This window comes from Takifugu rubripes, chromosome 15, assembly GCF_901000725.2.
Source record: "Takifugu rubripes chromosome 15, fTakRub1.2, whole genome shotgun sequence".
Taxonomy (NCBI): domain Eukaryota; kingdom Metazoa; phylum Chordata; class Actinopteri; order Tetraodontiformes; family Tetraodontidae; genus Takifugu; species Takifugu rubripes.
The window spans coordinates 9139621-9166139 of record NC_042299.1 but is presented as its reverse complement, the minus strand read 5'-3'; the positions used below and the strand labels follow the sequence as shown (position 1 = coordinate 9166139).

The following is a 26519-nucleotide window of genomic DNA, read 5'->3' as shown; positions in this document are numbered from 1 at the left end:
GTCTAAATTTAACTCAGCAGCTAAGCCAAGCTCATCAGTTTTGATAGCTGTTCAATGAATGTTTTTTTTTTTTTTTAATCTGCGCCCATCACAGCATTGTCCAGGAATGATGCGTTCATGGGCAGTTGTAATCCGGAATGAGGTTGTCTATTTTCAGCCGGTTAAAGTTGCCAGTGCTACTGTGTTTCTTGTCTTTTCTTTCTTTTAATCTCACCAACACCAATGCGGCCCAGCCCAGCTTGACCCGGCTATGTGACAGGACAGTGTTAGCGCTCTTTCTGCTTGAGCTTCCACCACCGCACCTCCTCCAACACAGTCATCCCCTTTGAGAACAGTCATAACCTGCCCCCCATCTAATCAACACGCTGTCCGTGTAATGAGGACAGGACAAAAAGCTTTGTTGTGGTTATGTATCGTTTTCAAAGGGATGCCAGGTTTTGTCTTTTTATTTAGTGTTTTGGCACTAGTGCTGGGCAACATGAAAATGGAAATTTTGTTTGGAAAATGCTGATCACTTGAGCGGACATATTATGATGCAGTGATTATTTATGCTACGCTTTATTAAGATGTTGTGATACAGTTTTCTTTCTGTCATCAGATGCAGAAAATTGTCCTCATATTAGCTCCATTATTGAATCTCAAATAACACAAGTTCTTCTTTTTATTCATAATTTTACATGAAGGAATGCAATAAGAGAACGCACCATCTTTTAATTCATGCACATGTTAATCTGGACATTTGTAGACTGTCTTTGGAAAGACAAAATATGCCAAGAAAGGTCACTGGTTTGGAGCTTAAATGCCAAAATTTGAAGAAAGAAGGATCCTTGGACTAACCAGTGAAGGTCAAGTAAACATCATTATGGCCAAATGTAGATGGGAGGGAAAGCGGAGCATAGACAAACAATCAGAACTCTCATTTATGATTCATGGCAGGATGTTTTTCCAAGATAATGCCTGATTAAAATTGTCTATTTATGTCTGCGTTTGAGCTCGAGGCCAGGGAGTCGCTGGTGTCACCGTCCTATTTTTGGAATAATCCCAAATAAAAGGAATAAGGCCCTCCAGTGGGAACAAAAAGTTCATTTGGAACCAATTTATGCTGGATAAATATTAAAGTGTCCACCAGCATAAGCTTCTATCTTAGCTTCACGCACTGGAGCATCGTGTCCTATTAGTGTCAAAAAGCACAACATCCACACTGAGCCAAACAATTCGAACAAATGGGATGCACAATCAATACACCAGGACATTTTTTACAGTGTTTCTGTGTAGCAGCAGAATAATCAGTCTTGTTGCCCAGCACTAGGTCAATCTAGCTACTAATTATAGCCGTACAACTGTACTCCGGTTTGATTGCCGTTGCTACAAGCTACAGAAAATCCGCACACGAAGGTGTAATTTGCATCTTGGGCTCCTTGGGGCCCAACCCTCTCACCAAAGCCTCACTAATTGTGTCATTAGTTACGGGTCACCTTCCTTTTTTTTCTTTTCTTGACATTAAGAGGCCCCAAGTTGAAGGTGCAAATTACATTTCGCTGCTTAGTAAAAATGAAAAGCGACACAGGACCAGCTGAGCGTTGGCTTCGCGGCGAGGTCTGAACCAAAACCCTCCCGTTGCTAACCGGGTGTCCTTTTCTTCTGTCCTGAAAAAGCAGACCCCCACAGTAGACATCCGCCCGCGCTCGGCCACGGCCATTCAGATGAACAACGCCACGCACATGCAGGAGCGCGACGAGGAGTACGGCTACGAGTGTCTGGACGGGAAGGACTGCACCAGCTTCTTCTGCTGTTTCGAAGACTGCCGCTCGGGAGCGTGGCGGCACGGGCGGTTGCACATCCGCATCGCAAAGATAGACTCATACGCACGCATCTTCTTCCCCACCGCGTTCGCTCTCTTCAACCTGGTCTACTGGGTCTCTTATCTGTATCTCTAGGCCCACCGTTCGGCTGCATCCATACGTTCTCTATAGGCTTTGGAAGAGACATTTTAAGGGTGGGGGGGGGTGGGGGGTGTTTTTATTTATTTCCCTGTAGGAATCTCTGCGTTCTGGGAAAATTCATCTGCAGACTGACATTGCAAATGTTGTAGCATTACATTCTATCAGTGGCCAGAAGGTTTGCGATCAGACGAAACAGGAAATGCGGTTCTCTGACAATAGGTTACCAAACAAACTTTTTTTTTTAATCAGCTCCTTCAACGGCGCCCATGTCTATAATGCGTTATAACACACTATGAACACAATCCGACATTTAATGGCAACTTAAGTGCTACATAAGCATAGCTACAAGTGCTCATGTTTATTTATAAAGCATTTATAAAGACCTAACAAACCCTCCTGCCTGTTATTTGGTGCACACCTAATCAATCATGAAAATTCAGATTGTTTTTACATTGTGTACATATTTGCTCACTGTATTTGAGCGTTCATAGTGTGTTATAATGCTTTATGAACATCAGGCCTCATGGATTCTTAAAAAAATATTCTTATTCTCTGCAGAAGAACAGATTCCGCCTGCAGGTCCACTTTTAACCGGAACATTTTCTGTTTTCAGTCTGAAGCACTTTAACAGCACTGCTCTCCACATTAATTTGCTTATTTATTTACGTGTTTCAGCACAATTGAACACCATTTTCTACGCGTGCTCCGAGAGATGAGGCCGTTCACGGACAATGCTCAGCTGTACAGCGGATGTATATATTTTACTATTAGATAGTGGTTTACATTTATTGCATGCACCTTTCAGGCCAAAAAAGAAACACTTTAGGGTCTTCTATTGTCAGCCTTGAAAGGAAAAACACATAAATGAAGGCGGTCGAGACCCATTCAGGCTTTCATTTACGTTCGGTCGGAGAGGAAAATAGAGGCTACGGTTTCCAGCTGCACCTTTCACGTTGGAGTGTTGTCTTTGAAATGAGGACGACAGATTTGTGATTTGTGCTAACACGTCGGGGCTCTCATCCTCTCATCACTTTATGGGTAAACAGAAATATTTGCATTGTACGCAGCATTGTATTTTGATGTCCTATAGGCTTTGCCATAAAAGACGAGTTTACCCAAAAGAAAAAACCTCATTAATTCAGTAAATTATCTGAATGGGGGGAAAAAAATAACAATGAACTCAACAAACGAGTATTAAGCTCAGAGGACAGAAACGACCGGGTAGATGGGGTGAATGTCATGGGGTTTTTTTTCACTCTTTTGTATTTATTTATTTTATTTTACATTGATATTTCTGGTGGATCGTGAGCCCCTCGCGCCGACGGCAGACGGACCAGACTCCTGTCTGATTTGCAAGATCATGAAGAAAAACAAACAAACAAAAAAACAGTGTAAATCACAATGTAAATAAGTGATTAAGGCAACGAAACACTTGTCAATCCCTTGGGATTTTGTAAAAGTATATATTTTGTAATTTCACTGTCAGATTATGTCATCATAAAGTATATTAGACTTAGGGCTGGACATCTGTAATATGGGTATTTATTTATTCATCCATTCATTCATTTTAAAAGACATTGTAATAAATGTCCATATAACCCCCCGAAAAGAATAAAGAAAATGTTTATGTCAGAGGTCATTCATGTCAGAGGCACATTTTATGGATGCGTCAGTGGAGCTTGAGCTTATTTATCTTGTGTTTTCTATGTTGTGAGCGATGTACGCTGCTCTCACCGAGCTTGTCCAACTGTTCTCTCTGTTCAAATAGTTGCAACCTCACCCGTCGCTGAGCTTCTGAGTAGATTTAACTATATTTTAGGTGGGGAAAATGACAAAAAAAAGACCTTTCCTTGCTCACAAGGATGATATTTGATGCCTCACTTTTAAATAATTCCACTTGATATGTCCCATCATGCATCGGTGATGCATTTAACCGATGATGTCATATTTCCTGAATTTGTATTGAATGTGTTACTGTTGTGTTCCCATTCCTCTCCATCCACCTGTTCCCTGCTGTGGGATGGGATGTCGTTGGACTGCTCCGCAACGCGCCAAACGGACACACATGCGACAGAGAACATCACCAGTGAACCCACGTGTTGAGGATTTAAAAGAAAAAAACAAAGACGGTGTTAACTGTGACGGTTTGTTTCCTCATTTCGTAGTTTTACTTGAGTTTAAATGAGCAAACTGCCCCAAATTTAACGGCTCAGTTCAGGCAAACGTCTGAGATTTCTGAAGCTTCCTCTAATTAGACGCCCTCCTTCTGTCGCTCATTTATGATATTCCTCCATCCGCTCGACTGTGAATGGATGTGATGGTGTATTCCAGACGCTCGGAAAGGCGCATGTTATTTACATTTGTGGTCTAACTCCAGGGAGGTGTGGAGGAGCCGCTTCCACGTCACGCATCGAACCCACTCGTTTCGCTGTTCTTTATCTTACGTTCCACTTAGACCGAAAAAGAGAGAATTTTCCCACAAATGAGACGACACGCGCCGATATTTGCTATTATGTCTTTTGTCAAGTTGCAGAAAACAACACAACACGCTGGGATTTCAGAGTCTGTCAAAACAAGATTAGAGAACAAAAAATAAATAAAGGAATGAATTTGATGGGGTCCCCATATACACAGTGTTATTTATTTGCAAAAAACTGTATATTTGCGTGTTGTATAAAAGGGGTACTTATCAGTTCTGTTAGGGTCTGCATAATAACGCTATACCTGTACTGGAAAGTCCTTTTCATTAAGGAATTGCACATAACTGTGGAATTTTACAATAAAATGAATGATTTATCCATTTGCATCAGTTTATTATTGTTTTATTGGCTGTGGATGGATGGATGGATGGATGGATGGATGGACGGATGGACGGATGGACGGACGGACAGACTAGCCTTTCAAATAGTGGATTAAGCTAAAATTGCATTAAGGCAGCACTCAGTCTGCTGTTGATGGATCAGACACCGGTCATATAGTGTATTAATTCTATAGACCTTCGTGAAAACAAGGCAATACCATATTAATCTAGACTTCCAAAGACTTTAATATTCCTCCCGACACTGCGGTCCGACTTTCATTATGGCGGCCTGTCAGGAGTTGCAGCGCCGGAGTGTGTATGTGTAAAGAAAGGCAGAGGTGATGCCAATAAGAACGTGTCACTCTCGTACATATCCAAATATTGAGATTATGGACGTTTCAATTTTAGAGCTGCTGCATTGGATGAGGCCTGAGCTGCACATATTCTTGACATCCCAAAAGGGAAAAGGCAGTGGAAGTATAAATACTGTATATTTAAACACTGAACAGTGGCAGCTGTAGCAGGCGCCGGGCCCACGTCAGATATGCCTACAAACGGATAATAATCCTGATTTATTCGATGCGGATGGACGTTTTGTCCCAGTCCCGGTGTCCTCTGCATGCTCCAGGAAGAGAGCAGCAGTTGGACGCCTGCACCTCTCCCTTCACTGCATGTCGGCTCCAAAGAGCAGCGAGTGAATCCCTCTGATTATTACACAAGCGCCTGTGGTGTAACCACGGCTGTCATGGCCGACCCTTTCATCAGCGGAGCTAAAAGCTCTTCAGCGAGTCGGGGAGTCCTGCATGATTAATGCGCTCTGCTTTTTAGGACCTCATCTTTTCCTTCATGACAGTGTGCGATGAGAAGTGACAAATATGAAGCTAGAGTCGAGCTGAGGACTGGATGAGCCACGTGGGCACGGTGGGTTACATTTAAAACTTTGCAGATGATATTATAGTTTTGATATTTTGAGGGGAAGACAGGAGCAAAGCACCGGAGCAACATTAGCATTGCATGCACCGCGCCGTGGTTCTCAGCTGACCAGATAAATCACCTCACGACAGATGTTTGCTTGACCTGAAATAGCCTTCACCTGGGCTGGGCGACGTTTAACGGCACCAAGAGAAGCAAAGGCCATAAATCTCACTATCACTTTGAATAATATTACATGAAAGGCTGTCCTGAGTGACAAGGGTGATGTATTCAGGCACCCAGGGATTTTACAACACCGACTAAATACTTTCAATTCCCCTCTCCCCAACCATCTGCCAACTTCCAGAAATCAGCCTTTCACCCCACAGTAAAACAAACACACAAATCTAACAGCGGCTAAAGCTGAAGCTTATTGTTACTCCTGACAACAGGGATTATAAATTTGACCAGCGATTAAGTGGCTCAAAGCTGTGAGGATGCAGACACGAATCACCTGAGTCATTTAGAAATGACTCAGCCTTCCTTCTCCCACCCCTGATGGGAGGAAATAAATAAATGACAACATGAAGTAAGTGAAGTCAGTAATGGCGCCCATGAAAAGCGCGCATGGCCGCTGTGAAGTCAACGCTGCCGACGCAGAGCACGAGAGATGGCGGCTGTTGGAAAACAGAAAATTGGTGTCCAATTTGACAAGCAAGATCAGCTTATGATCCTCCCGTGGGATGAAATTGGCGGATGAGGATTGCCAGAGCAGCCTCCTCGACAGCGTGACGCTTCGCCGCGCGGAAGTGACAAGTAAGACTCATTTCATTTAAACTAGCAGCGGATGGGGGGGCATGCGAGGGAGGGAGGGAGGGGGCAGTAAAGGATACAGAAGAGAGATGAAAAAGACCCAGACCCTGCACTTAAGAGCAAAGTGAGAAATCCATCCACACCAACGAGGGAACTGCATCTACTTGTGATGTTTTTGGAAACTGGACGTCCTGTTACGCCATCAGACCACAGCGTTCACGAGAGGTGACATTTAGTGATCTGTCAGCTCTTAAATCAATGATGCACGCTGGAAAATGTCAAGCAGAAAAAGAAGAGAACAGGCCTTTCATGTGAACTCTGACGGTGACGGGCAACGTTTTGCTACATTGGCGCGAGAGGCATCTGCGATGTCTCGGCACGTGTTTGGGATGTGGGGAATAAACCGCACGCGTTTGTGCGCCGCTCATTAACAGCTCAAATGTAATCTGCTTGGGCTCTGTTACAGTGTGAGCAGGGCAACAGAGGGGTGGTTGCATAACTTCATACTTTAGCCAACACACTTAGTATAAACAGGGATTAATTACCAAAGCTTACTGTCAGGGTTCTCCAATTCACAACCGTCAGAGGCTGATGATGCGTTGGGTTTGCTTCTCCGGCTGGCGCCAAACACCTCACATGGCCCCTCTGCACATCTGGATTCATACACAGCATCTGAGGGACATGGACAGATGTTTCAAGATACCAACATTGTGTTATTTTATAGAATAGATAAGAATATTTGCAAGTATTTTGGTCGACGAGATTGGCAGTAAAGCAGCTCGGCACGTCCCCGGTCTGCAGTCCATCATCTAAACAGCAAACATTTCAATAATCTGATAAGAAAACTGGCTGATATTGCCCAACGCCTGGCGGTGGGGTTTATTTGTCGAAACTATTGTGCACACGGTGGGGAGTGGCGTAAAAGTGTCAACAAGCAAAGATCCTGCAAGGACGAGTCTCACCGAGATGAACAGACACAATTTCTCTCTTTTTGCCTGTGTGAATGTCACTCAAATTATCCACTTCTTTGCAAACATTTAAGCACTGCGACCCCGCGGAGGCAGGAAACAAGCTGCAGGTGTTTACAGTAAATCTCTTCCTTCTGACATGTGACCGTGACTAACTGTGAAATTAGAACACTCTGTTGCTTTGGGTTACTCTGAAGATAAGAGCAAAAGCTGGCTGATGCCGATTAAAATAGGCAACAAAAGTTTGGGAGCAGATGCTTTGCTTTTTCAACGGGAAAAACGAAAACGAGCCATCAATTCCACGCTAACACCTCGACTCTCAGTCATTCCCTGAAGCGGCTACCCGTTTCTGGAGTTTCATTTCATCCGGGTCGTAACCTCACATTTTCTCCCCCCCATATTACGGAGTCACGCTTGTGTGGCTGATGTATATTTTATGAGTAATGAACGGGCTGGGCCGCTCGCGCCGTCGGTGCCAAGACACTCAGCCGCAATGAAAAGCTGGTAAAGTCGGGCCATTAGGAGGCCTGCTTCACAGTTGGGTTTCGAGATGAACTGTGGCTGCGAGCTTTGGCAGGATTGATAGCGCAGGCGGACGGGAACGACACAATGTCGCATACATTTGCCCCCCACCCCTTCCCCCCCGAACATGACCGCGTCACCCTGTCGCTGCTGGGAACCAGACTTCCAAAGTACACACCGGCTGGACGCGGTGCTGTTCACACATACAGAAGCCCTGGGCGGCCTGTTTTTAGCATTTAATGCATTTCAAATATGTCGATCTGCAAATGTTCACATCGCAAACGCAACAAATGAACTATTCATTCATGCAAAGCATCAACGCGACACCTGCCACATCAGTAACAGTCTTTGTAGACTTCACTCCTCTCCCGACAGCTTCTGAACCGATGAATCAACTTGATCCCCACCCCCACCCCCACCCCAATCAAAGCAAATATTTGTCCAGTTTATTTCAGCATGAGTCACTGTTGCTCACCGTCGAACCATCTGCTCTCCAAAAAACATCGTCTGGATATGTGAAATAACCCATTTAAAACCCAGACGAGCCTTCGAGCAGCTGTCAATAAGGAGGCTGACGGATAAACACGCTGTGAGGGGTGGAACGGATTCGTCCGTACCCCCCTGTCACACGAGGCAGCCGGGGCTACCGCTCGTCTCGGAATAGCCGGAGCTGCTGCCCTCTCCAATCTATCGACAGAACGACTGAGATGTTCCGGGGGTCCAAAGGCCTGTCAGAGAGTATATCCACAAAATTACCACAGAGATGGTGGGTAATGTCTGCTTTGTATCATTTGATGGCACATTTCTAAAGTGCAGGAACCACTGCGCAGTACCCACGGTGCTGCTTCAGCCTGAGGAGTTGCTCTTCGTGAGGGGTGCTTTCATATTTGTCCAAAACAACCTTGACTTTGAGGGGCTAAAAAGGGGGCTAAATTATAAAAGAGAGTGAATCATGAAGGTATTTTTCCTTCAGTTTTCAAGGTCTGCCGGACTCGTACTCGTCATGCTGCCCTTGACACGACCTCTTCCTTGGGGACCAGCCAGCACAAACTCCTCAAGGCAAAGTCACTCAAGCACCAACCCGACTAGTCGAGAAAAACGGATCTATGTCTGCCCACAGGGCTGAAGACCCGGGGTTGCGTGCCGGGGCTGCCTCCTGCACCGCCTGTGACTTGGCTGCAGTGGCTCGGAGCAACGGCACCATAACAAACAAGTCTGATAAGGAAAATTAGAAAAACTGTAGAGATTCTAAATGCTATGTAATGGTGCCAATGGTGAAGGTGAAAACAACCACGCTGAGCATTCCCAGAGAAAAACGACGACTAAAGAGTTATTTTCGCGGACAGCCCCGTCATTTTGATGCCAGTTGGATGGTCTCCTTCCCACCGGTGGATAATCCCTCCATGCAGGTAGCGTTCCAATAACATGCCAGAGCCACAGTAATCGCGTTGATCCAACAGAGTGACGTTCCTGCTCCAGGTCCTTGAAAAACCCGAGGAGGTGGAGAAGTTTGTGTTATAAAGTTCGCTTCTAGCCCAGTGATGCTCAGATTTTTTTGCTAACCTCATATTTGTTTAATGAAATGCTCGTCTCATCCAATCATACAGCAGTTAATGTTCCACCCTTCTGTCCTCCTCGTCTATATGTCTTAATCTCAAAGCAAATGCCGCGGGACAAAAGAATCTACTCTAAATGAGGAGACAACAAGGTCAAGAGTCGCTGGGCAATTTCTGCCTGTTTCCAACAGCATCCTGCTGCAGCGTCTGTCGGGGGCCACGAGTGAAAACTGCTGTCAGCTGTCTGATATCATCATTTATTAATACAAATGTCAGCGCTGATGTAGGGATGAGGGCCGTGATTGAATTCAAAAGACTGTGTCAAGTCAGAGAGGGAATCACAGGCGCCGGATAAAGGTCGGGGGTTTAAGGAGCTTTTTATTTCATTATTTGCTTCAATCTAAAAATAAATCCTGAGTCCTGGAGGGTGCTGGATGGCCTTTAGGAGATGGCCCGAGATGGCAGCATTGATTGATGAGATTCTTCCAGATGCAAATGTTAGTTTAATCAGATTAGCTTCGATTCATCTCCGGTTTTTGTTGGGAGTTGTTAGATGGTTTATCTCTTCTTTTATGTTGAAATGAATAAGAAGATCCAGCAAACACTTCTATTCCCTCATTTAAATGTATAGAAACATGAGTAAATGTCCTTTAAAGATAATCGTAACAATAATAATAAAAACAAGTCTTAAAATGCCTGTTTAGCTGAATAACAGCGGTGCTCTCGTTGCCCATATGGCGTTTGCTTCTTTTGTTAAGTAGAGTGTGAAGTGAGCGCCCCGACAGAAGCAGGCGTAGAGGCTTCGCATGTTTAAAGCTAGCTCCAACATCTGCTCCTTTTCAGAATGAGCTCAGTTATTAGTTCAGATGGCATAAAAATAAAGCACGCAAAAGTCATTGGACCATCTATCATAAAGTCAGCTGTCTAATGAGGACGTGCCGTATGTAAATATATACATTTATGTTGAATAAACGGAAACGGCGAGAGCGAAGTCAGGGGAGCGACGTAGGATTCGTTAAAAACGGAATCTTCCAGCTGTTCAAGTGCGCGAAGTGATGACCCCCCAGCTGCCGAAACCTTGTCAGCCCTTCATCAAAGACAGAGACTCATCCTGGTTCAACCTCAATATAAAGAGGCAGGCAGATGTTTTCCATACATTACTTTATATCTGTACATTTACCCCTCACATTTTTGGTTTTATGATCAGATAACGACAGAAAAGACGCGTTCACCAGGGATCCTACAATCGGAGTGATGACCTTGGAACTGCTCAGCCCTGCAGAATCAAACTAGACGCTTCCTGATTGTATCACATTAAATTAGAGACGTGTGTTTGTCCAAGAATGTAAAGTTACTATAGGTGGGTTGAGACAGGCCAGCTTTTCTGTCATGTTCTTAGCAACAGACCACTCGTTCATCGTGTTCTTTAACGGGATCTGGCTAATCAGCCACCGTCAGGTAGGTTTTGGAGGCTAGTTTTTGAGTCCTGACTTCTGCAATACTGATTTGAAGTCCATCACTAAACAAGGAAAAACGTGTCATTTCTCAACAAGTGATCCTCGAAAACGCTGTAATGCGCTTTTGCCTGCTGACGCGCGACGCCGTCCCAGAATACAGTTCAAGCTCACTGCGCTATCAGGAGCCTGTGTTTGCTGCACGGCTTCTTTATCAGAACCGTTATAAGCTTCCTGGCTCCCCTGGAGCAGCAGAAATGATGCAAAACCCACTGAAATGTTCCGCCGCTCCCTGCTTTATCTCCTCCATCTTCTGCCCCTAAGGTGCTGGTTGACAGACATCACATTTTAATCTTCACCTCCTCTTTTTTCTCTCACATCTACTTACTCTCTGTTGTGGAGGCAGAAGATACATTGAATTATGTTCAGATTTGTCTCCAACGTCTTCGACTCTCTGGTTCTCTCTAAATCATGGAGGCTGGAATGTATTGATAACAATATAGAGGTTAGCTGCGTGGCATCCCAGTCTAAATCATTTTTGTTTTCCGCGTCAGGTTTGATTTCCTGCGTCTGCAGGGTTCTGCCAAATGCCCTCGCAATGCCGTCTCTTCACATCCTCCATCCACACTCTCTGGGTCTCCAGGAAGCTCATCAAACCTGAGATGGATTTAGGGCTTCGGTGGGAGCCACGAAAGGCGGGAAGATACGAAGGCGTATTTGCCTGCAGCATTCACAACCACCCCGGTGGGAACGACGTTCAACACATCCACAAGCAAAGGAAAAAAGCTTCCATCTGAAAACAATCTTCACGTACGTGTCAGTGGGGTTGGAGCTTAATCTCACCGTGGCTCCGCATGGTTAGGAGTGACAATATAAAGGAAACTAAGCCATCCCCACATTACAGCCCTTGTTGCTACCTTAATGTTCTCTATCAGCCGCTGCTGCCTTTGTTCTTTACCTTAGTGCTTATTTGTGACAGATAAACATGATCTTCCAAGCAACCAGAGCAGCCACCATCTTGATGTGGTTACACTCTTCTGTGCTCTCCTTAGTTATAACTGTGTATTTAACAGTGTGTTACCTTAGCTCTCGCAAAAATGGGAGAATAGTTGACACACTGAAGTAAAAATACAAACTTTAGTTGCGCATATTGATGGATAAAGATTAGATTTGGGAGAATTCAATCCCCAAACCATGTTATTAGACACATATCCATTCGACAACACCATCTGTCTTGGCCTAAAGCTCAGGCCAACTGGCACAGCGAAGGTGCTTGTTCAGTGGAGCTGTGAAGCCTCGCTCCGCCCTACAGATGTGAAGGTGCACGGAGAGGTGCAAATGTGAGTGTGTACGCACATGTTAATGTGTGCGTGTGACAGAGGGAGCTGCAGAGAGCCACTGCAGAAGAACAGGGGTGCCGGCAGTTCAATCCTTTCACGGAGATCAAAGCGGAGCTCCTGGCAGTGCTGATTTGATGCGAGCGGCTGGCTAGCTGCCGCTGCTGCCACTGACCTGGTTGAAAGTTTTCATTTGGACAAAGATAGCTGGCCCTATTTAGCTGCTCTGTGTTTGGCTGCGGACGTGTTAGCAAGCAGGGCACCGACGGGCAGTGGTCGCAGTGAGAGGCAGTACATTAATACTTCACACGGCGTCGGCGGACCAAAATGGAACACGTGCAGCTAAAAGCTAAGAATAAGTCTCCCAGGGATCCCTTTGGTCAACTCTTGGGTCACCTGACAGTTGGAAATGTGAACCCATCAAAGGAAATGTAATATTATTCATTAAGTGTTATTTTTTTACTTCATGAGGAAACAACTGCTGGACATAAAGTTGCTCCATGTGTAGCTGAAAAAAGCTTTGATTGTTGCCTTTTCCCCAAAGCACACGGGCACTATTGCACACTCATCATCATGTAACATAAACGTTCATTGATCATTCTTCTCCAAGCCTGAACATCAAGACTGAATTATTAATAAGAACATATGAAGACAGAGCACCACAGGGGCCACGCATGTGGCTGAAACACTGTAAAAAAACAAACTGCAATATTTCTCTGCTGGAGGGAGAAGCGGCGTTACTTCCTGGAGTCATGTCGTTTCAGTCTGACGTAAATTCTCCCACAAACACATCGTTTCCTTTAGCATTTAAACCGAGCAGCCTCCTTTATTTTGGGGGTGTCTTAACACTAATGGCTACCATATGGCAGCGAGTTTTCAGATCTAAACTGGGAGGTGTGACACGATCCAAATTTAACAAATGACCTGAAAATAAACACCTCAGTCGCTCCAACATTAAGCCACTGGGGGCGTTAAATGCTTTAAAGTTACATTATATAACGTAAGAGTTGATGAAATGTTGTAGATCACGGTGGTTATTCAGAATAAAAATAATTTGTGATGAAATAACCAGAGTCGGGACCCTCTGTACCAAAGATCCATTTCTATGTTGACCCATTAAAAGATAAACTGGTTATTCAGATCAGTCAATGCCACTTCAGGGCCTAATTTCCAGGGAGGGATTCAAAAGCATAAATTGCCATGAAAATGTGCAGATACAGGTGGTATTATCATATAATGCTGGATTGTTGCTGCTGTTTGCTGCTTTTAATGGCTCCTATTAACTTTGAACCCTTTTTTGACAAATTGGGATGTAAAAAAAAAACCAAACTACTGAATTGCATTCTAGAAAAAGAGGATGTAGATTTGCTCCTTTCTGACCAGAGATAGGGCACGTGGAAATGGATTAGAATGGAACCGAGTTGCCTCATACAGAGGTGGTGGGTGGAGCTTCCTGCTGCCAACTTTAACACTTGGAGTTGTGAAGAAGTTGTGCTAACATACCTTCTTCCTTTCCCCACACATTGGTGTCTGCAGAGCGAGGTGGTGAAAGACAGATCAGACGACCTTCTGTCTGTTTGGCATTTAGAAACAGATCGAAAGGGGTGAAAAAGGAGGGAGATTAGGCTTAGTTAAAAAGTCTGGGGAAACATGGCATCTAGTGTTTTGGGGAAGCTGAGCCTCTCAAGCTTTACATGCCAATTAAAGGAACACTTGCCCAAGCAGGTCACAAACGGATCCGTGCGCCCCGACGCTAATGAAACTCCTAATTATTTCAGACCGAGCATCGCGCATTGACACGCAGGTTTCTGAGGGGATTGACTTCCTGTGCCTCCACGCCAAACGTTGACAGTAGCTTGAGGAGAAATCGGTGGACCGAGGTTCCCACAGGGCAGAGGGATGGATAAATGGAGGGAGAATGACAAAAGGGGGAGTGGGTAGAATGGAAATGAGACAAGGTGTGCGTTGGAGAAAGGCCAGGGAGGCTTTTCTGTTGAAGGAGACGATGTGCAGTCACGGAGGGGAGATCTCTGCCCGGGTTGCATCAGGTCCTCAGGGACCGTAACTGCTGCCGTGGAAACCGTGTGAGTAAATTAGCTTTAAAAGTCTAGTGAGTGTGCATCATGACCTCACAGAGGAGTCAGTGAGACCAGTGCTAACACCAGTTGAAGACACCTCATCTTCAACACCATGCGCGTGTGTTGGGCCCCCAGCACTCATCATTATTAGGCATGTTTGCCAGTTAGCTAGCATCATGCTTTCATATTTGCTGCAAAGGCTTCTCCCCTGTGTAAAATCCTCCCGGGAGACTGGTAAAGATCTCCAGTGATCTCTCTCCAGAGGAGTCATTGGTAGCCCTGGTCACTTAGCACTTGTTATGTGTGATTTGAGCACGTCAGTGATTAATTAAAGCAATCTGGAGCGCCAGAGGGGAGCTCAGATGCTGCTGGAAGGATTAGCGACCGAAAGAAACCTGCAGTCCCCAGGGGTGACCTCGACGTAACGGAGGAGAATACGACACCACGGGCAATCAATTTTCTTTCTAATTGTCCACTTACTATTTGTCATAGCGCAGTAAACAAAGAGAAGTGGGGGCAAAAAAGAAAATCTCCCCTTCAAGATAAATGAGCGTCAACCATTTTGAAGAGCTTGCTTCAGAACTGGCTTGTTCGCTTGAATGTAAAACATTAAGATAAGTGAATAAAGGTTTTCCTTCGTAATAGATGACAGAAAAACAGCAGGACTAAAAACACTCTCCTCAGTTTGAGAGGAAAAAACTGATTTATTGTAGACTCTTTTCTTATGTCCGTTCATCCATAATTCAGATAACAAGCAGCTAATTACTTTTGAACAATGTCGAGCCACTCAGTCGGGTTGCAAAAATCCCTTCCCATAATTAAAGTGCACCTAGCAGTTTTGGCAGACATTCCTGAGTCCTGGCATTTTGGACTGTTTTACTCGAACAAGGTATAGCCATAATAAAACGTAGTCCAGAGTCTGGATGTGAGCTAGTTTGGAGAATTGGTAATAGAGTTAGACCTCTTCCAAAGAGCCCTGATGGTCAAAAACAGCTTTTTGACCATCAGCCTTTAAACAGCCTCAATTTCAGCCACCGATTGTTGAAATAAGTTAAAGGATCTCTGGGCAATTTTTCACTGTCAAGTTTTTTGGGGGTTTTGTACTTTGGCTCTGCTTTTCTTGCAATAATGGCACTATAAAAGGAGGCAAATTAGAACAATACCAGACAATATGTTGGGGAAGGGCTGTCAATCATCTACACACTCGTTAAAATAGACTGAGGCGATCAGACAGGTAAATAAAGTAAGTTCGGATCAATGACATGTTGCGAATCTAAAGCAGAAAGACATTCAAGCTGTGGATTAGATGTTAATTATTTACCTATTGTCATATGCTCGTTTATTAATGGAATTAAGTGGGGATATTATTCTGCAGCATTGAATTTTGTATAGTTCTCCCCACGAACACATTCCAACCCTTCACATCGCTCCTCTTTTACCGATATTGGCTTAATGAGAGAGAAAAACCTAATGTGTAGATTTCAGACTAACTAAACTATTGAATGCTTAGCTTGAAAGCTTATTAAGCCGCCTCACCTCACCTGATTTAAACCTATCACTACTTCATATAACAAATCGCCCCACTTTTAATGCCGTCCTCCGGTGCCAAAGCTCTAAACCATGTCTCCGAAAGACCACGGGGAACACTCGGGTGTATAATCGTGCCAGGAAAGGCAATTTATCAGACGATATTGCCTCTGTGTAGAATGAAGGTCCCTGTGCTCCGCTCTACCAAGAACTATTGGGTTCTGACTAGCGGCGAAAAGCGAGGGGAGGTCTCCTAACTGATCTGTGGTCTGCTGCGATCAATCTTGGAGCGATCCCAGTGGTTCAGTGGACACAGCTACACTGGGCCTAATGAAGGCCTCACACGGAGCTGTGGCCCCTGCAACAAAACATGTTTATCTCTGTCAAAGCCTGCTGGGTCAAGATTAGCCAGGCTTTTGTCAGCCATGTTTTCACCCGTTTGATGTTCACCAGATCATATTTGTTTCAAAATATTCTTTAAACAAATAAATTCTGTGATATATGGTTTTTAATGAATATTTAAATAGTTTGGGGAATTTGCGCCGCTGCCGATACAGGGAGTCTTGCTTGACTTTGAACTGTTGACATCCCATTAATGAGTAATTACCCTTAGCTAGCATCACTTTGTCAACTATTCCATAATTAATGCAGCATCTGTCCACTCAATGTTGTCACAATGTCTGATTACCGTCTTTTTATCAGTCATGTTTAATAGCAATGTGTGCATCGTTAACAGAATGTTCAGTGCAGTCCACTGTCCTGTTGGGCATCCCGGCTTCCTACCAGAGTCCAACATGCAAGTTAGGTTAAATTATAGAATAAATCCTGTCACACTGTTGCTGTAAATGTGAGCGTGTTTGTTTTCTTATCTTGGGAACCTCCACATTTTACTGAACATTGACTTGGACACCATGCTGAACAAATGTACAATGTACAACCTGATTTTTACAATGATCTGATTGTTCTCAGTTTATAGCCGTGTAAATGGGCTCAGTGAGTTTACTGTGGAATTAACTGACTTGCTTTGTTTTGATGTCCATTTTCTCAGCTTTCGATAGCCCATCTTGACTCCAGTTCTTTAAAACATTTGTTTCATTTATCCCAGTCGTTTCACTGCTGCGTGACCTGTTGCCCTTTTTTTCCCACATCTAAACCAGGCAGCTGTTGACCTTAAAGGTCAACATGCGTTCACCTTTACTGGGACTGCGGCCTCGTTACCATCATCTACAGCCACCCAACAGACAGACTGAAAGAGATATTATTTCTCTTCTTTAAATGTTTAACTCCATACATTGTTTGGTCGACTCACATTCAAGCCTATTAGACCACATGACACAAGGAGGGGTCATATTTGCTGGGTGGGGGAGTCTGGGAGTGAGAAACTGAGAGAAAGAGTTGGGAAAGAAGGGTGGATCCTTAAGGGGGGCACAATTACTGGCACTTGGTTTTGGCCAAAATATTCTGATTGATATAAGACATGAAGATGAAGATGTATAGAATAAGATTAGAGGTCTAAAGCATCGTGTTAATTATCTCAGTGCATTATTTACACAAGGCTCAACCTTTAACTGATCAGTTGATACTATGTTTGATTTGAAAACAATAATTAGCTTCAAGACCTATAATTGCTCCTGCTAACCGCTACATGCTCTTTCGAGCTTATGACACGTGGACAGAAGCTAATGTAATCAGGAATAAAGGGAGGATTGCACAACTATAGTTCTGTCATCATCATATAGAGCAAAAGAATTCAAAAAGATTGCTCAGCAACAATTATATACCCAATAGATGATACTGCCATTTTGTTTAGTTTAGGAAAAAAGCCTTTGAATTGCTCCCAGCTCCACTTACTGAATTCATTCAAAGCAACAGTTAATGTTACTTTAATTTGTGCTAAATTAATGGCATCGTGGGTTCTCTTAAAATCTCACTTCTTTCTTAACATTTTTGTAAATGTTAAAATGTTTCAAACCAGTGGAGTAAACCAAGGTTTAGTGGTTTCCTTGCATCTCTTTGGGCTGTTTACCAAGAAACTTATTTGATTTTTTTCATCTGATTAGTGTCACTCTGTAGGTGTTCATTTCCAGCTGCCTCCAATGTGAGTTGAAATAAACTTTGCTTTATGCATTTATTTACTAGTTTACTCTCTTCAAAACACTCTATAAAACCTTGATTTATCAGGCTCAAGCCTGCCTCTAGATTTAATACTCCACCAACAACATTTTATTGGTCTTTTATACCTCCATGGAAAAGTGAGTTGCATTTATGAGTGATGGAAACAGCTGGAGATGCTGCCAGGGCTGCAAGAGGGGAGAAATCGGCACGTTAAGGAGCCAAAAATGATGCATGCATTTAAAGTTTTTGATTATGCAGTAAGTCATGTTTAATTCACAGTGTATTCCAGTGTTAAAAGATACATCTCACAGTCATGTAATATTGAGAGGGGGGCCCCCAGAGGCAGAAAGTTGCAGGCTTCCCTGCACAAAAGATCAGAAAAATGAGATAACGCAGCAGTTGTAGATCTAGGACAGCGGTGTATCTTCTTGATCCTCTTATCTAAGGCTGCGATGCAACATCATGTCACAGCTACAGAGCATGTTCAGGACTGAAAAAGGACATGTGAGCACTGCAGGAGGTCAGGCCCGCTTGATGAAGATGAGGACAGCAGATGACCTCACCAGCCCGGGGTCCAGAAGGTCACCAGCTACACGTTCAGCAGCATTTTAGCTCAATAGGGAGATGTCTCCCTGGTGGAGGACCTCAAGCTTCTCTTCTATATCTGCTTTAAGGAGGAGTCACCAGAGATGGATGCCACATTCTGATGTTGGAGGAGTGTGACGGAATCCAGTGAAAAATCTTGAACCCTATGGACATTGTAGATGGTTCCTGGTCAGCTTTTTCCAGTTCCTATTCCCATACCATCATTACCTGAGTCTTCTGTCTCCGTGCTTCTGCCTGAAAAGGCCATCATTAGAAGTCAGAGTAACTACCATCCATGTAGCCATGAGGAACTTCGGGAAGCAGGTTCCATGTCACATCATTTCCATCCTGCCAACTGCCTTGGCCCCACACCAGTTTGCCTCCAGGGCTAACAGGTGGAAGCTACTGCAGCAGCTCTCCGGGCTGTTTGGAGGCACCTTCAACAGCATGAGAGCTGTGCAAGGTTGGTTTTTCTCAATTTTTAGCTCCGCTGTCAAAGCAGTCCTCCCCCACACACTGGTGTCCAAACTGGCAAAGCTGGACTTGACTCCATCCATCTGCTGCTGGATCCTCGATTTCTTTTCAGAATTTCTCCCAGAGTCTGAGAGTAGCCCCCCCCCAAGCCTCCTCAGCCATTGGCTGACATTCAGCAAGAAGACTTCTGCACTCTGGAGGAACCTTGTAACAGAGGCAACACACACCCTGCTGCCACTGCTCCATTCAGAGTGTGTACTGGTGTGTGTTTGTTATAGCAGCAGTGGAGTCATCACCTCCACCCAGAAAATCATCGGCTGCCCTCCCCCCTCCCTGGGTGAATTGTTTAGCACCCAATACCTCAGAAAGGCCAAAAATATCCCCAGGGACCCCCCCAGTCAGGACGTAACCCATGTGAACTGCTGCCCTCTGGCAAATGGAACAGAACAACAAAAATAAGGACAAACAGGTCAAAAGAAAAACTATTTTATTCAAAAAGTTTGAGAGATTTAATTTAAGATGGCAAATAAGTGCAATGGTGGGTAAAGCATGTGTGTGTGTGTGTGTGTGTGTGATATTATGTACATATTTAGATTGATTCTACTATCAAAGTGAGGACATTTTTGCATACTGGGGTAATTTTGGGTGGTCGTCAGAACATCAAAGGACTGTTCAAGGGTGAAGACACAGTTTTAAGATTAAAACCGAGTTTAGGTCAGGGTTGGGTGTGAGTCGGGCTGGTTATGGTTAGGGTAAGGAGCTGTTATGTGTGTTATGTGTTCCCAGAAATGTCCAGAAATGTTCCCAGAAACATAGAAATGTAACAATGTGTGTCTGCATGTTGTATTATTAACAGTGTTTGAGTGTGTGTGTGGTTCATCTCTGTCGGTGGCATTAAAAGAACAGCCTCACACCAGGGAGTCGTGTGTGTTCGCTGACAGATGACAGACGTGATCCGAGGTTAGCGTTTGATTTCATGAGGCCGAGGTTAGGGTTTGATTTCATGAGGTGACTAGAAAAAGGTTTTTTTTGTTAGCGCCAAGTCATTTCCCCACAGATGCCTGATCCATTCTATCTGATGTAATCCCCCGGGTTGATTAATATAAAAGATAGATCCCATCTTCATGGGCTCTGCTCTTTTCACAGAAACAAACTAATCTAAAAGCTTTCTTTCCCAGAAATCCCCCCTAAAACCCTCTCTAAATTCAATTCATTTCAGACTGTGTCCATTGGCAGCTCAAACGTAGGCTCTTCCCAGAGGCCTACCATAATCCAAAACATTAGAAAGGCAGAGTTTAAAAATAGAGGTGGTTAACCGCCATATTGGATAGTTTACCAAGTTTGTCAGGATGCAAATTGTTAAGAAAGCTTTTCAGTTGGAGCCACTGTGCTGGATGATGTGGGGGCATCTATCATCAGAGCATTCCTGAACATAATAGAATATTTATAAACAGCATTTTCACCTGCTAGTATAGAAATTATATTGACACCCCCCCCTCATCTCTCTATAGGGGCGGTATAAGGCCCCAGTGGGAGATACCGCCCTCGGCGGTGTGACCGATTCACTGCTTTTCCTGCGAGCGAGGTCTGTGAGAAGACTTCAAGGTAGCTCCGATACCAGCAACAGAGGTTAGTCGGGTCCCAGCAGCACTAAAAGCATTGGTCCCGTTACTCTCTGGTTTACCTGATGGGTGATTTCCAAATGTGACCCGCCAAACGCGGCTCTACTTCCTGTCCCCGCTCGGGTTATCTGAAATCACAAAACTCTTAAAATTCATGAGGTAGACCTTTCCATTAGTTCTAAAGAGATGGGTTTTTCGCCAGGCATCCGAAGCCCCCTCTCCATCTCAGAGAGCGTCATCTTAAATAATGCACGGGCCCCGCCCCTTAATCCCCAAATTCCATCAGCAATTATCCTTCACATCATTTACATGAACAAAGTCCAAGTCCTGGATTAAACTCTTGCAGCTCCTGAACTACATTTATCCTCAGACGTCACACACCCCCACCCTAGCGGAGGCTAGTCTATCTGACGCGACCATGTAGAGTCTGCTGATTGTTCCAGTGGCTGTAAACCAGCGTGGCACTGCCCCCAGGGAGATGACACACACGGTCTTCCTCAAAGGCCACGAACAGGTAAGGAGGCCTTTCTGGATTGGCTCCATCCAGAGTGTGTGTGTGTGTGTCTGTCTGTCTGTCTGTCTGCCTGCTGACGCAGTAGCAGCGGGATGATGATGGGTGTAAAAATGCCAATATGAGCACGTGCCTGTAATTCCCACTCTGTGTGTTCACGCACGTGGAGCCGCTCTGCCCTCATTTTGCCCATCTACCATGTGAATGCACACAGAGACACACTCTCTCTCGCTCTCTCTCTCACACACACTCTCTCTCGCTCTCTCTCTCGCTCTCTCTCTCTCTCTCTCTCACACACACACACACACACACACATACACACACATACCTGGAGGCTGAAGAGGAGAAAGAGGTTGGACATGAGGACAACCACTCCCTCGGGTGTTCGACCGTCAGGGCAGCAAATGCGCAGCTCGGCAACAGACCTGCAGCCCTCACATTACATCTCATCAGAGCGTCTCGTCCCACAGAAGCAACAACAGCGCCGTTGTTTTGAGGCCGCTGCGTCTAACGGAGTGTTAACTACGTGCGGGAACACATTACGCAAAGCCTGAACCGTGTCTGTGACCTTGTTTATTTTTATCAAAGCGTGTTCTGATATTGGGGCTCTCACCTGGGGTGTTGTATTTTCAGCCATGAACTGTTTACTGCTAATTTGTAGCACGCCGGATGAATTGTTTGGATCTTCCTGCGTCAAGCGGGGTGACGTCCCTGCAGCAGCGTTGTGTGGGAACAAGGTCGCGCATTGTCTTTGCACCGTGTACTTCGGGGATGTGAGTGGAACACACACACTTGTGTTGAATGTGTGTGATTTGTTATGGCTCCCGAGCACCGCGCGGCTGGGTGCGAGGTAGTCTCTGCCACCATTGTGCGAGTAGATGTGTACAGCCTTAGAATGTCGAGTTAAATGTTCAAAGATGAGAAGAGACGCTCTATAAATAATCCATTCGCCGTTTAGAGGAGCTAAAATAGGTAGCGCCCCGTCGTGACCCATTTGTAACACAAAACGAGGTTTATTGTGGTGTGACAGCGGAAACTCGAGTCCAGCACAGTTTGTCACCTGAATCCTTCCAGTTGCTGCCTGGTGTCCATGTTTAGTGTGATAATTGAGCTTTTTCTAACGGCCTGGTTGACTGCTGCTCCTCAAACATGCGTAATCCATCAGACATGGGATACAGCCTGTGCTGAACCACCTGGGGCGGTAGTCAGGTGACTGGACAGGAAGCGACTTCTTCAAAGTGATGCCATCGCCTGTTAATCTGTGTTATTAAGCAGTAACAACTGTCATGTTTGCTTTTTTAAGTAAGGGCTGTTTTTGTGGGTCAATTATCATCAGTATGGATGCCTTCAAGACAACCTAGTGTCGAGGAGGAGGTTTTACTCTCCTCTAAAATGCAGCAGTGTTATAGGAAATAAATAAATAAACGGTGCAGGGATGTGTTCACACCTTTGGCAAATGGGCCTGGAACAGGTGCCTCAAGGGACACCTGTGTGTCTGCTGTTTGGCGCCGCGCCGACCCTGCTGCCAACAAAATGAAAACGTGAGAAATGTGACTGAAGCGGAAGCGGTTCATTTAGTTTTTAGTGGGGGTTTTTTTAGTGGTAATGTCATTTGGGGAATGAGGCTCAGTGTCTGTAAAGCCAGTGTAAGATGATCTTTTTTTCTTCTTAACGTAATATAACAGAGGACAGGACTTTTTTGAGATATTGCGTATGAAAAAAACAGGCCAAAAAATCTTTACATTTCCTTCCTCAGCAACATCATTAGGAAGCTAAAACCTCATTAAAAAGGGACAGAAGTTAGACGGCACAGAGAGTCTTTGGAAATGAAGTTTCTTTGCTGCTGACACTTAAGGTTTACATACAGATGGGGGAAATACATCCAATATAGACGAGGCATCCAAAGCAAATGCAACACAAGCTTAAGAGGAGCTAAATAAATTCTGCTGCCTGGGTGCAGAGCTGAGAATAAATGACTCGACATCAAAACCCTTCACATCCTCCGTGTCCCTGCAGACTGCTCAGCAACCCTCCCCACCATCCCCACCAGCAGCCAATGGAAGGGGAGCACAGCGCTCCTCACCCAGATGCTTCATTAATAGCTTGTTTGTGTGTTGGTGGCATCCTCCACTTCAAAGTTTCATCTGATTCCTCCCACCACAGAAGATAAGCTCCTGTTGGGAGGTCTCAACACACCAGTCTCAATGTACAGTTTTTTGGGGAAATAAGGAGAGTTTCCTTACAAATGTATAACAAGGGCAGCTTTAGAGATGAAACGTCACTCCGACGAGGAGGCGGGAAATTGATGGAAGCCGTCAGAGCAAAAAAGGTCCAAAAAAACAGATGAGGTGATATTTTAATAGAAGCTTTGGGATGGGAAGATTGATGGGTAGAATATGCTAGGGTAATACACACAGACAGGAGATGAATCAGGCCCAATTGCAGCTCATCCTGTCATCTTCCCAAACTGTCTGGTTTGACATTGCGAGGATGAACACCACCCCCTGCTGGTGCTCGTCTGGACAGACATTGGGGGAGTCTGCGAGAGGGACGAAGGTGACAGGTGGCAAAAGGAGTGTGCAGGAGAAGAGCAGCCATACTGTAAGAGACCGACATCTTCATTTGTCATTTAGAGAGAAAGAGATATAAAATGTCATTAGACCATCATGTGAGTGGGGGAGCAAAGAGGAGAGGAGAGATGATGAGAGGAGAGAAGAGAGGACAGGGAGAACAGGATAGAGCAGGGAGGAGGAAAAGGAGAGAGGACGAGAGGAAAGAAGAGAGGACAGCACGGAGAGAATAGGGGACAGGGAAGACAAGAGAGAGGACAGGAAGGAGAGGAGAGGAGAGGAGAGGAGAGGAGAGGAGAGGAGAGGAGAGGAGAGGAGAGGAGAGGAGAGGAGAGGAGAGGAGAGGAGAGGAGAGAGGACAGGGAGAACAGGATAGAGAGCAGGGAGGAGGAAAAGGTGAAAGGACGAGAGGAAAGAAGGGAGGACAGCACGGAGAGAATAGGGGACAGGGAAGACAAGAGAGAGGACAGGAAGGAGAAGATTGAGAACAGGGAGGAGGAAAAGGAGAGAGGACGAGAGGACGAGAGGAGAGAAGAGAGGACAGCACGGAGAGAATAGGGGACAGGGAAGACAAGAGAGAGGACAGGAAGGAGAGGAGAGGAGAGGAGAGGAGAGGAGAGGAGAGGAGAGGAGAGGAGAGGAGAGGAGAGGAGAGGAGAGGAGAGGAGAGGAGAGGAGAGGAGAGGAGAAGAGGATGTTTCCCCTCCCAGGCTTCAACCTTTCTCCAGGTTTTATTGTTAATCTACAAACCAAACAGTGCTCATGATGTGGAAGAGCAATTTTAGATTGCCATGCCAACTGATTTTGTTCACACGCAGGGGAGATTTTGGCGAAGATTAAACCCATTGTGTTCACAAATAAATCCAGATGAAAGATTAGTTAGTCAAGAGAGGACAACCCCAAACCCAAACCTCTCAGCAGAGACCCCTGAAGTCATTTAAGAGCCTGATTTAACAATTTATCAGGTCAAAGCGTTTTTCCCATCTCTGTACTTCTAATATGGGCATGAGGAAAATGCTAATCTCCTTAAAAAACAGCCGCTTAAACAAGCATATCTGGAGCATAACACATAATCTGGTTTGGTGACATTTTGGCATGGTAAATAACGGAAACCACTCATCCTCGTAAAGGTAATCATCTCATGCAGCCTCTTCAGCGTGAGTAGTGAACCCATGTGTGCTCAGAAAAAGGTATTTTACCATTTATTTCCATCTCAACAGGAGACAAGCTGAGACAATATAATATTAGCGAAATGGTGTAGATAAAGGAGAGGAGAGGAGAGGATTCCTTTTGACAAAGATGCACTGATGAGATAGAGATGGAGGAAGAAAGAGATGGAGAGGGAGAAAAAGGGGGAGGAAGGGATGTGTATTATCTCAAAATAGAACCCTAAGCTGCGTGCCTGCAGCGTGGACACAATGGATTTCCTGTCAGGAATCATTCTTTCCAGATCTATATGGCTTACCTCCATTAGTGTTTGCTGATACAATAAATATGTCAGGGATTATATTCTCTCATGTTAGTACTTCTGAAAGTTCTTCCTTAAGACACCTGCAGGTTTGAATGGACCGTTCCTGGACAGAGAAAGGGGGAACATCTCTGTCAGCCCAAATAAAGATCTTAACCAGGAAAGGTGTCACAGGCATGAGACATAGACAGGTCGCAGGTTATTACTCTACTATTTACCCTCTGACCCAGCAGACGCAATTCCCGGCCTCCATGATGAGATGCTCCATTTATCTCCTTGTCAAGGTGCCACGGTTGGGTTTCCTCAGCCGAGCTTTCCCTCATTATTGCGCATAAATGAATTATTATTTACCGTACGTCCTCCTTGCAACCACTTGTTTTTGATGACGTATGACAGGCAGCCACAGGCACGAGGAGAGCGTGCACAGGAGAGCAAACGGGCCGGAATTGAAGAGACAGAAGAAGAAACCGGCGTCCCCAGAGAAATTACGAGTTTGATACTTAATTTGTTGTTTTCTCTCATCTCGCTGCCCTTTTTTTTCTTTCCAAATTTAAAGCCCTTAGACATTCAACACACATCATGATATCCTTTGAAAACGGAGGAGTTTTTAGACGTAGGTGCGCGCCTCAAGTCTCTTTCTCTGTGTAATGTTGCGGAAACGTTAGGGCTCACGTCTGAATGTTCCCCATTGAAAAATACACTCCCTGAATTCACATCACGGCTTGTTTGTTCTTGTTGTTCTTGCCGTTTTGCACCGTTACTGTCAGGAACATCGAGGCTGACAGTGATGAACACTGGCTCTTCTCGGCGCCTTTTTCAACCATAGAGGCTGACACCTTTGTTGCTTTGACAGCTCAAAGTTTAAAGAGCAAAGACAAAAAGACTATGGACCAGCGCTGCATGCACTGAAAGACGGAGGGTTTTGATGGACTCACATGTGTGTTTATTTCACTTTGCGCCCCTCAATGCAACACTAGTGCTCTGAAATGAACTTTTTCCTTCAGGTCTTGTATTGTAAACTAGTTTTATGAAAAAGTTTTATAGATTTATCATCTTCATCTGTCTCTCAACCTTGCAGATTTTCACCCATTGCCAGCAGTTCTACCACTCTCAAACTTGGAGTCGACGGTAGGACCGGGGCGGGAAATCCGATCTTTGCGAATTAAATCATAATTCAGTTTCTTTGCACATGGAACAATTTGATCAGAAGGCATCTGACACGGATCCAGCTGAGGTGACAGCATTCACATCTGCTGCAGCAAAA

General features: G+C 44.8%; 1 protein-coding gene and 1 long non-coding RNA gene across 7 annotated transcripts in view; both read left to right on the top strand.

Moving 5' to 3' along the window:
• Nucleotides 1-4749, top strand: part of gabrg2 (gamma-aminobutyric acid type A receptor subunit gamma2) — a 33907-nt gene extending 29158 nt beyond the window's left edge. For 2 of the 4 annotated variants that reach the window (XM_029848797.1, XM_029848796.1), the window contains one exon: nt 1656-4749. In XM_029848797.1, the coding sequence (XP_029704657.1) occupies nt 1656-1937 (282 nt within the window). In that variant the 3' untranslated portion in view covers nt 1938-4749. The remainder of the gene's footprint in view (nt 1-1655) is intronic. The other 2 variants (XM_029848798.1, XM_003970929.3) reach the window with 2 other exon arrangements.
• A 15054-nt stretch (nt 4750-19803) lies between these two features.
• Nucleotides 19804-26433, top strand: LOC115252728 (uncharacterized). Of its 3 annotated transcripts, none has more exons than XR_003891045.1 (5): nt 19804-19836; nt 19941-20044; nt 20596-20713; nt 21053-21220; nt 26334-26433. It is a non-coding gene; the product is annotated as an uncharacterized lncRNA (long non-coding RNA). The 3 variants fall into 3 exon arrangements; XR_003891044.1 differs by lacking the exon at nt 26334-26433 and adding an exon at nt 22974-23072; XR_003891046.1 differs by lacking the exon at nt 26334-26433 and adding an exon at nt 21688-21785.
• The last annotated feature ends 86 nt before the right edge of the window (nt 26434-26519 follow it).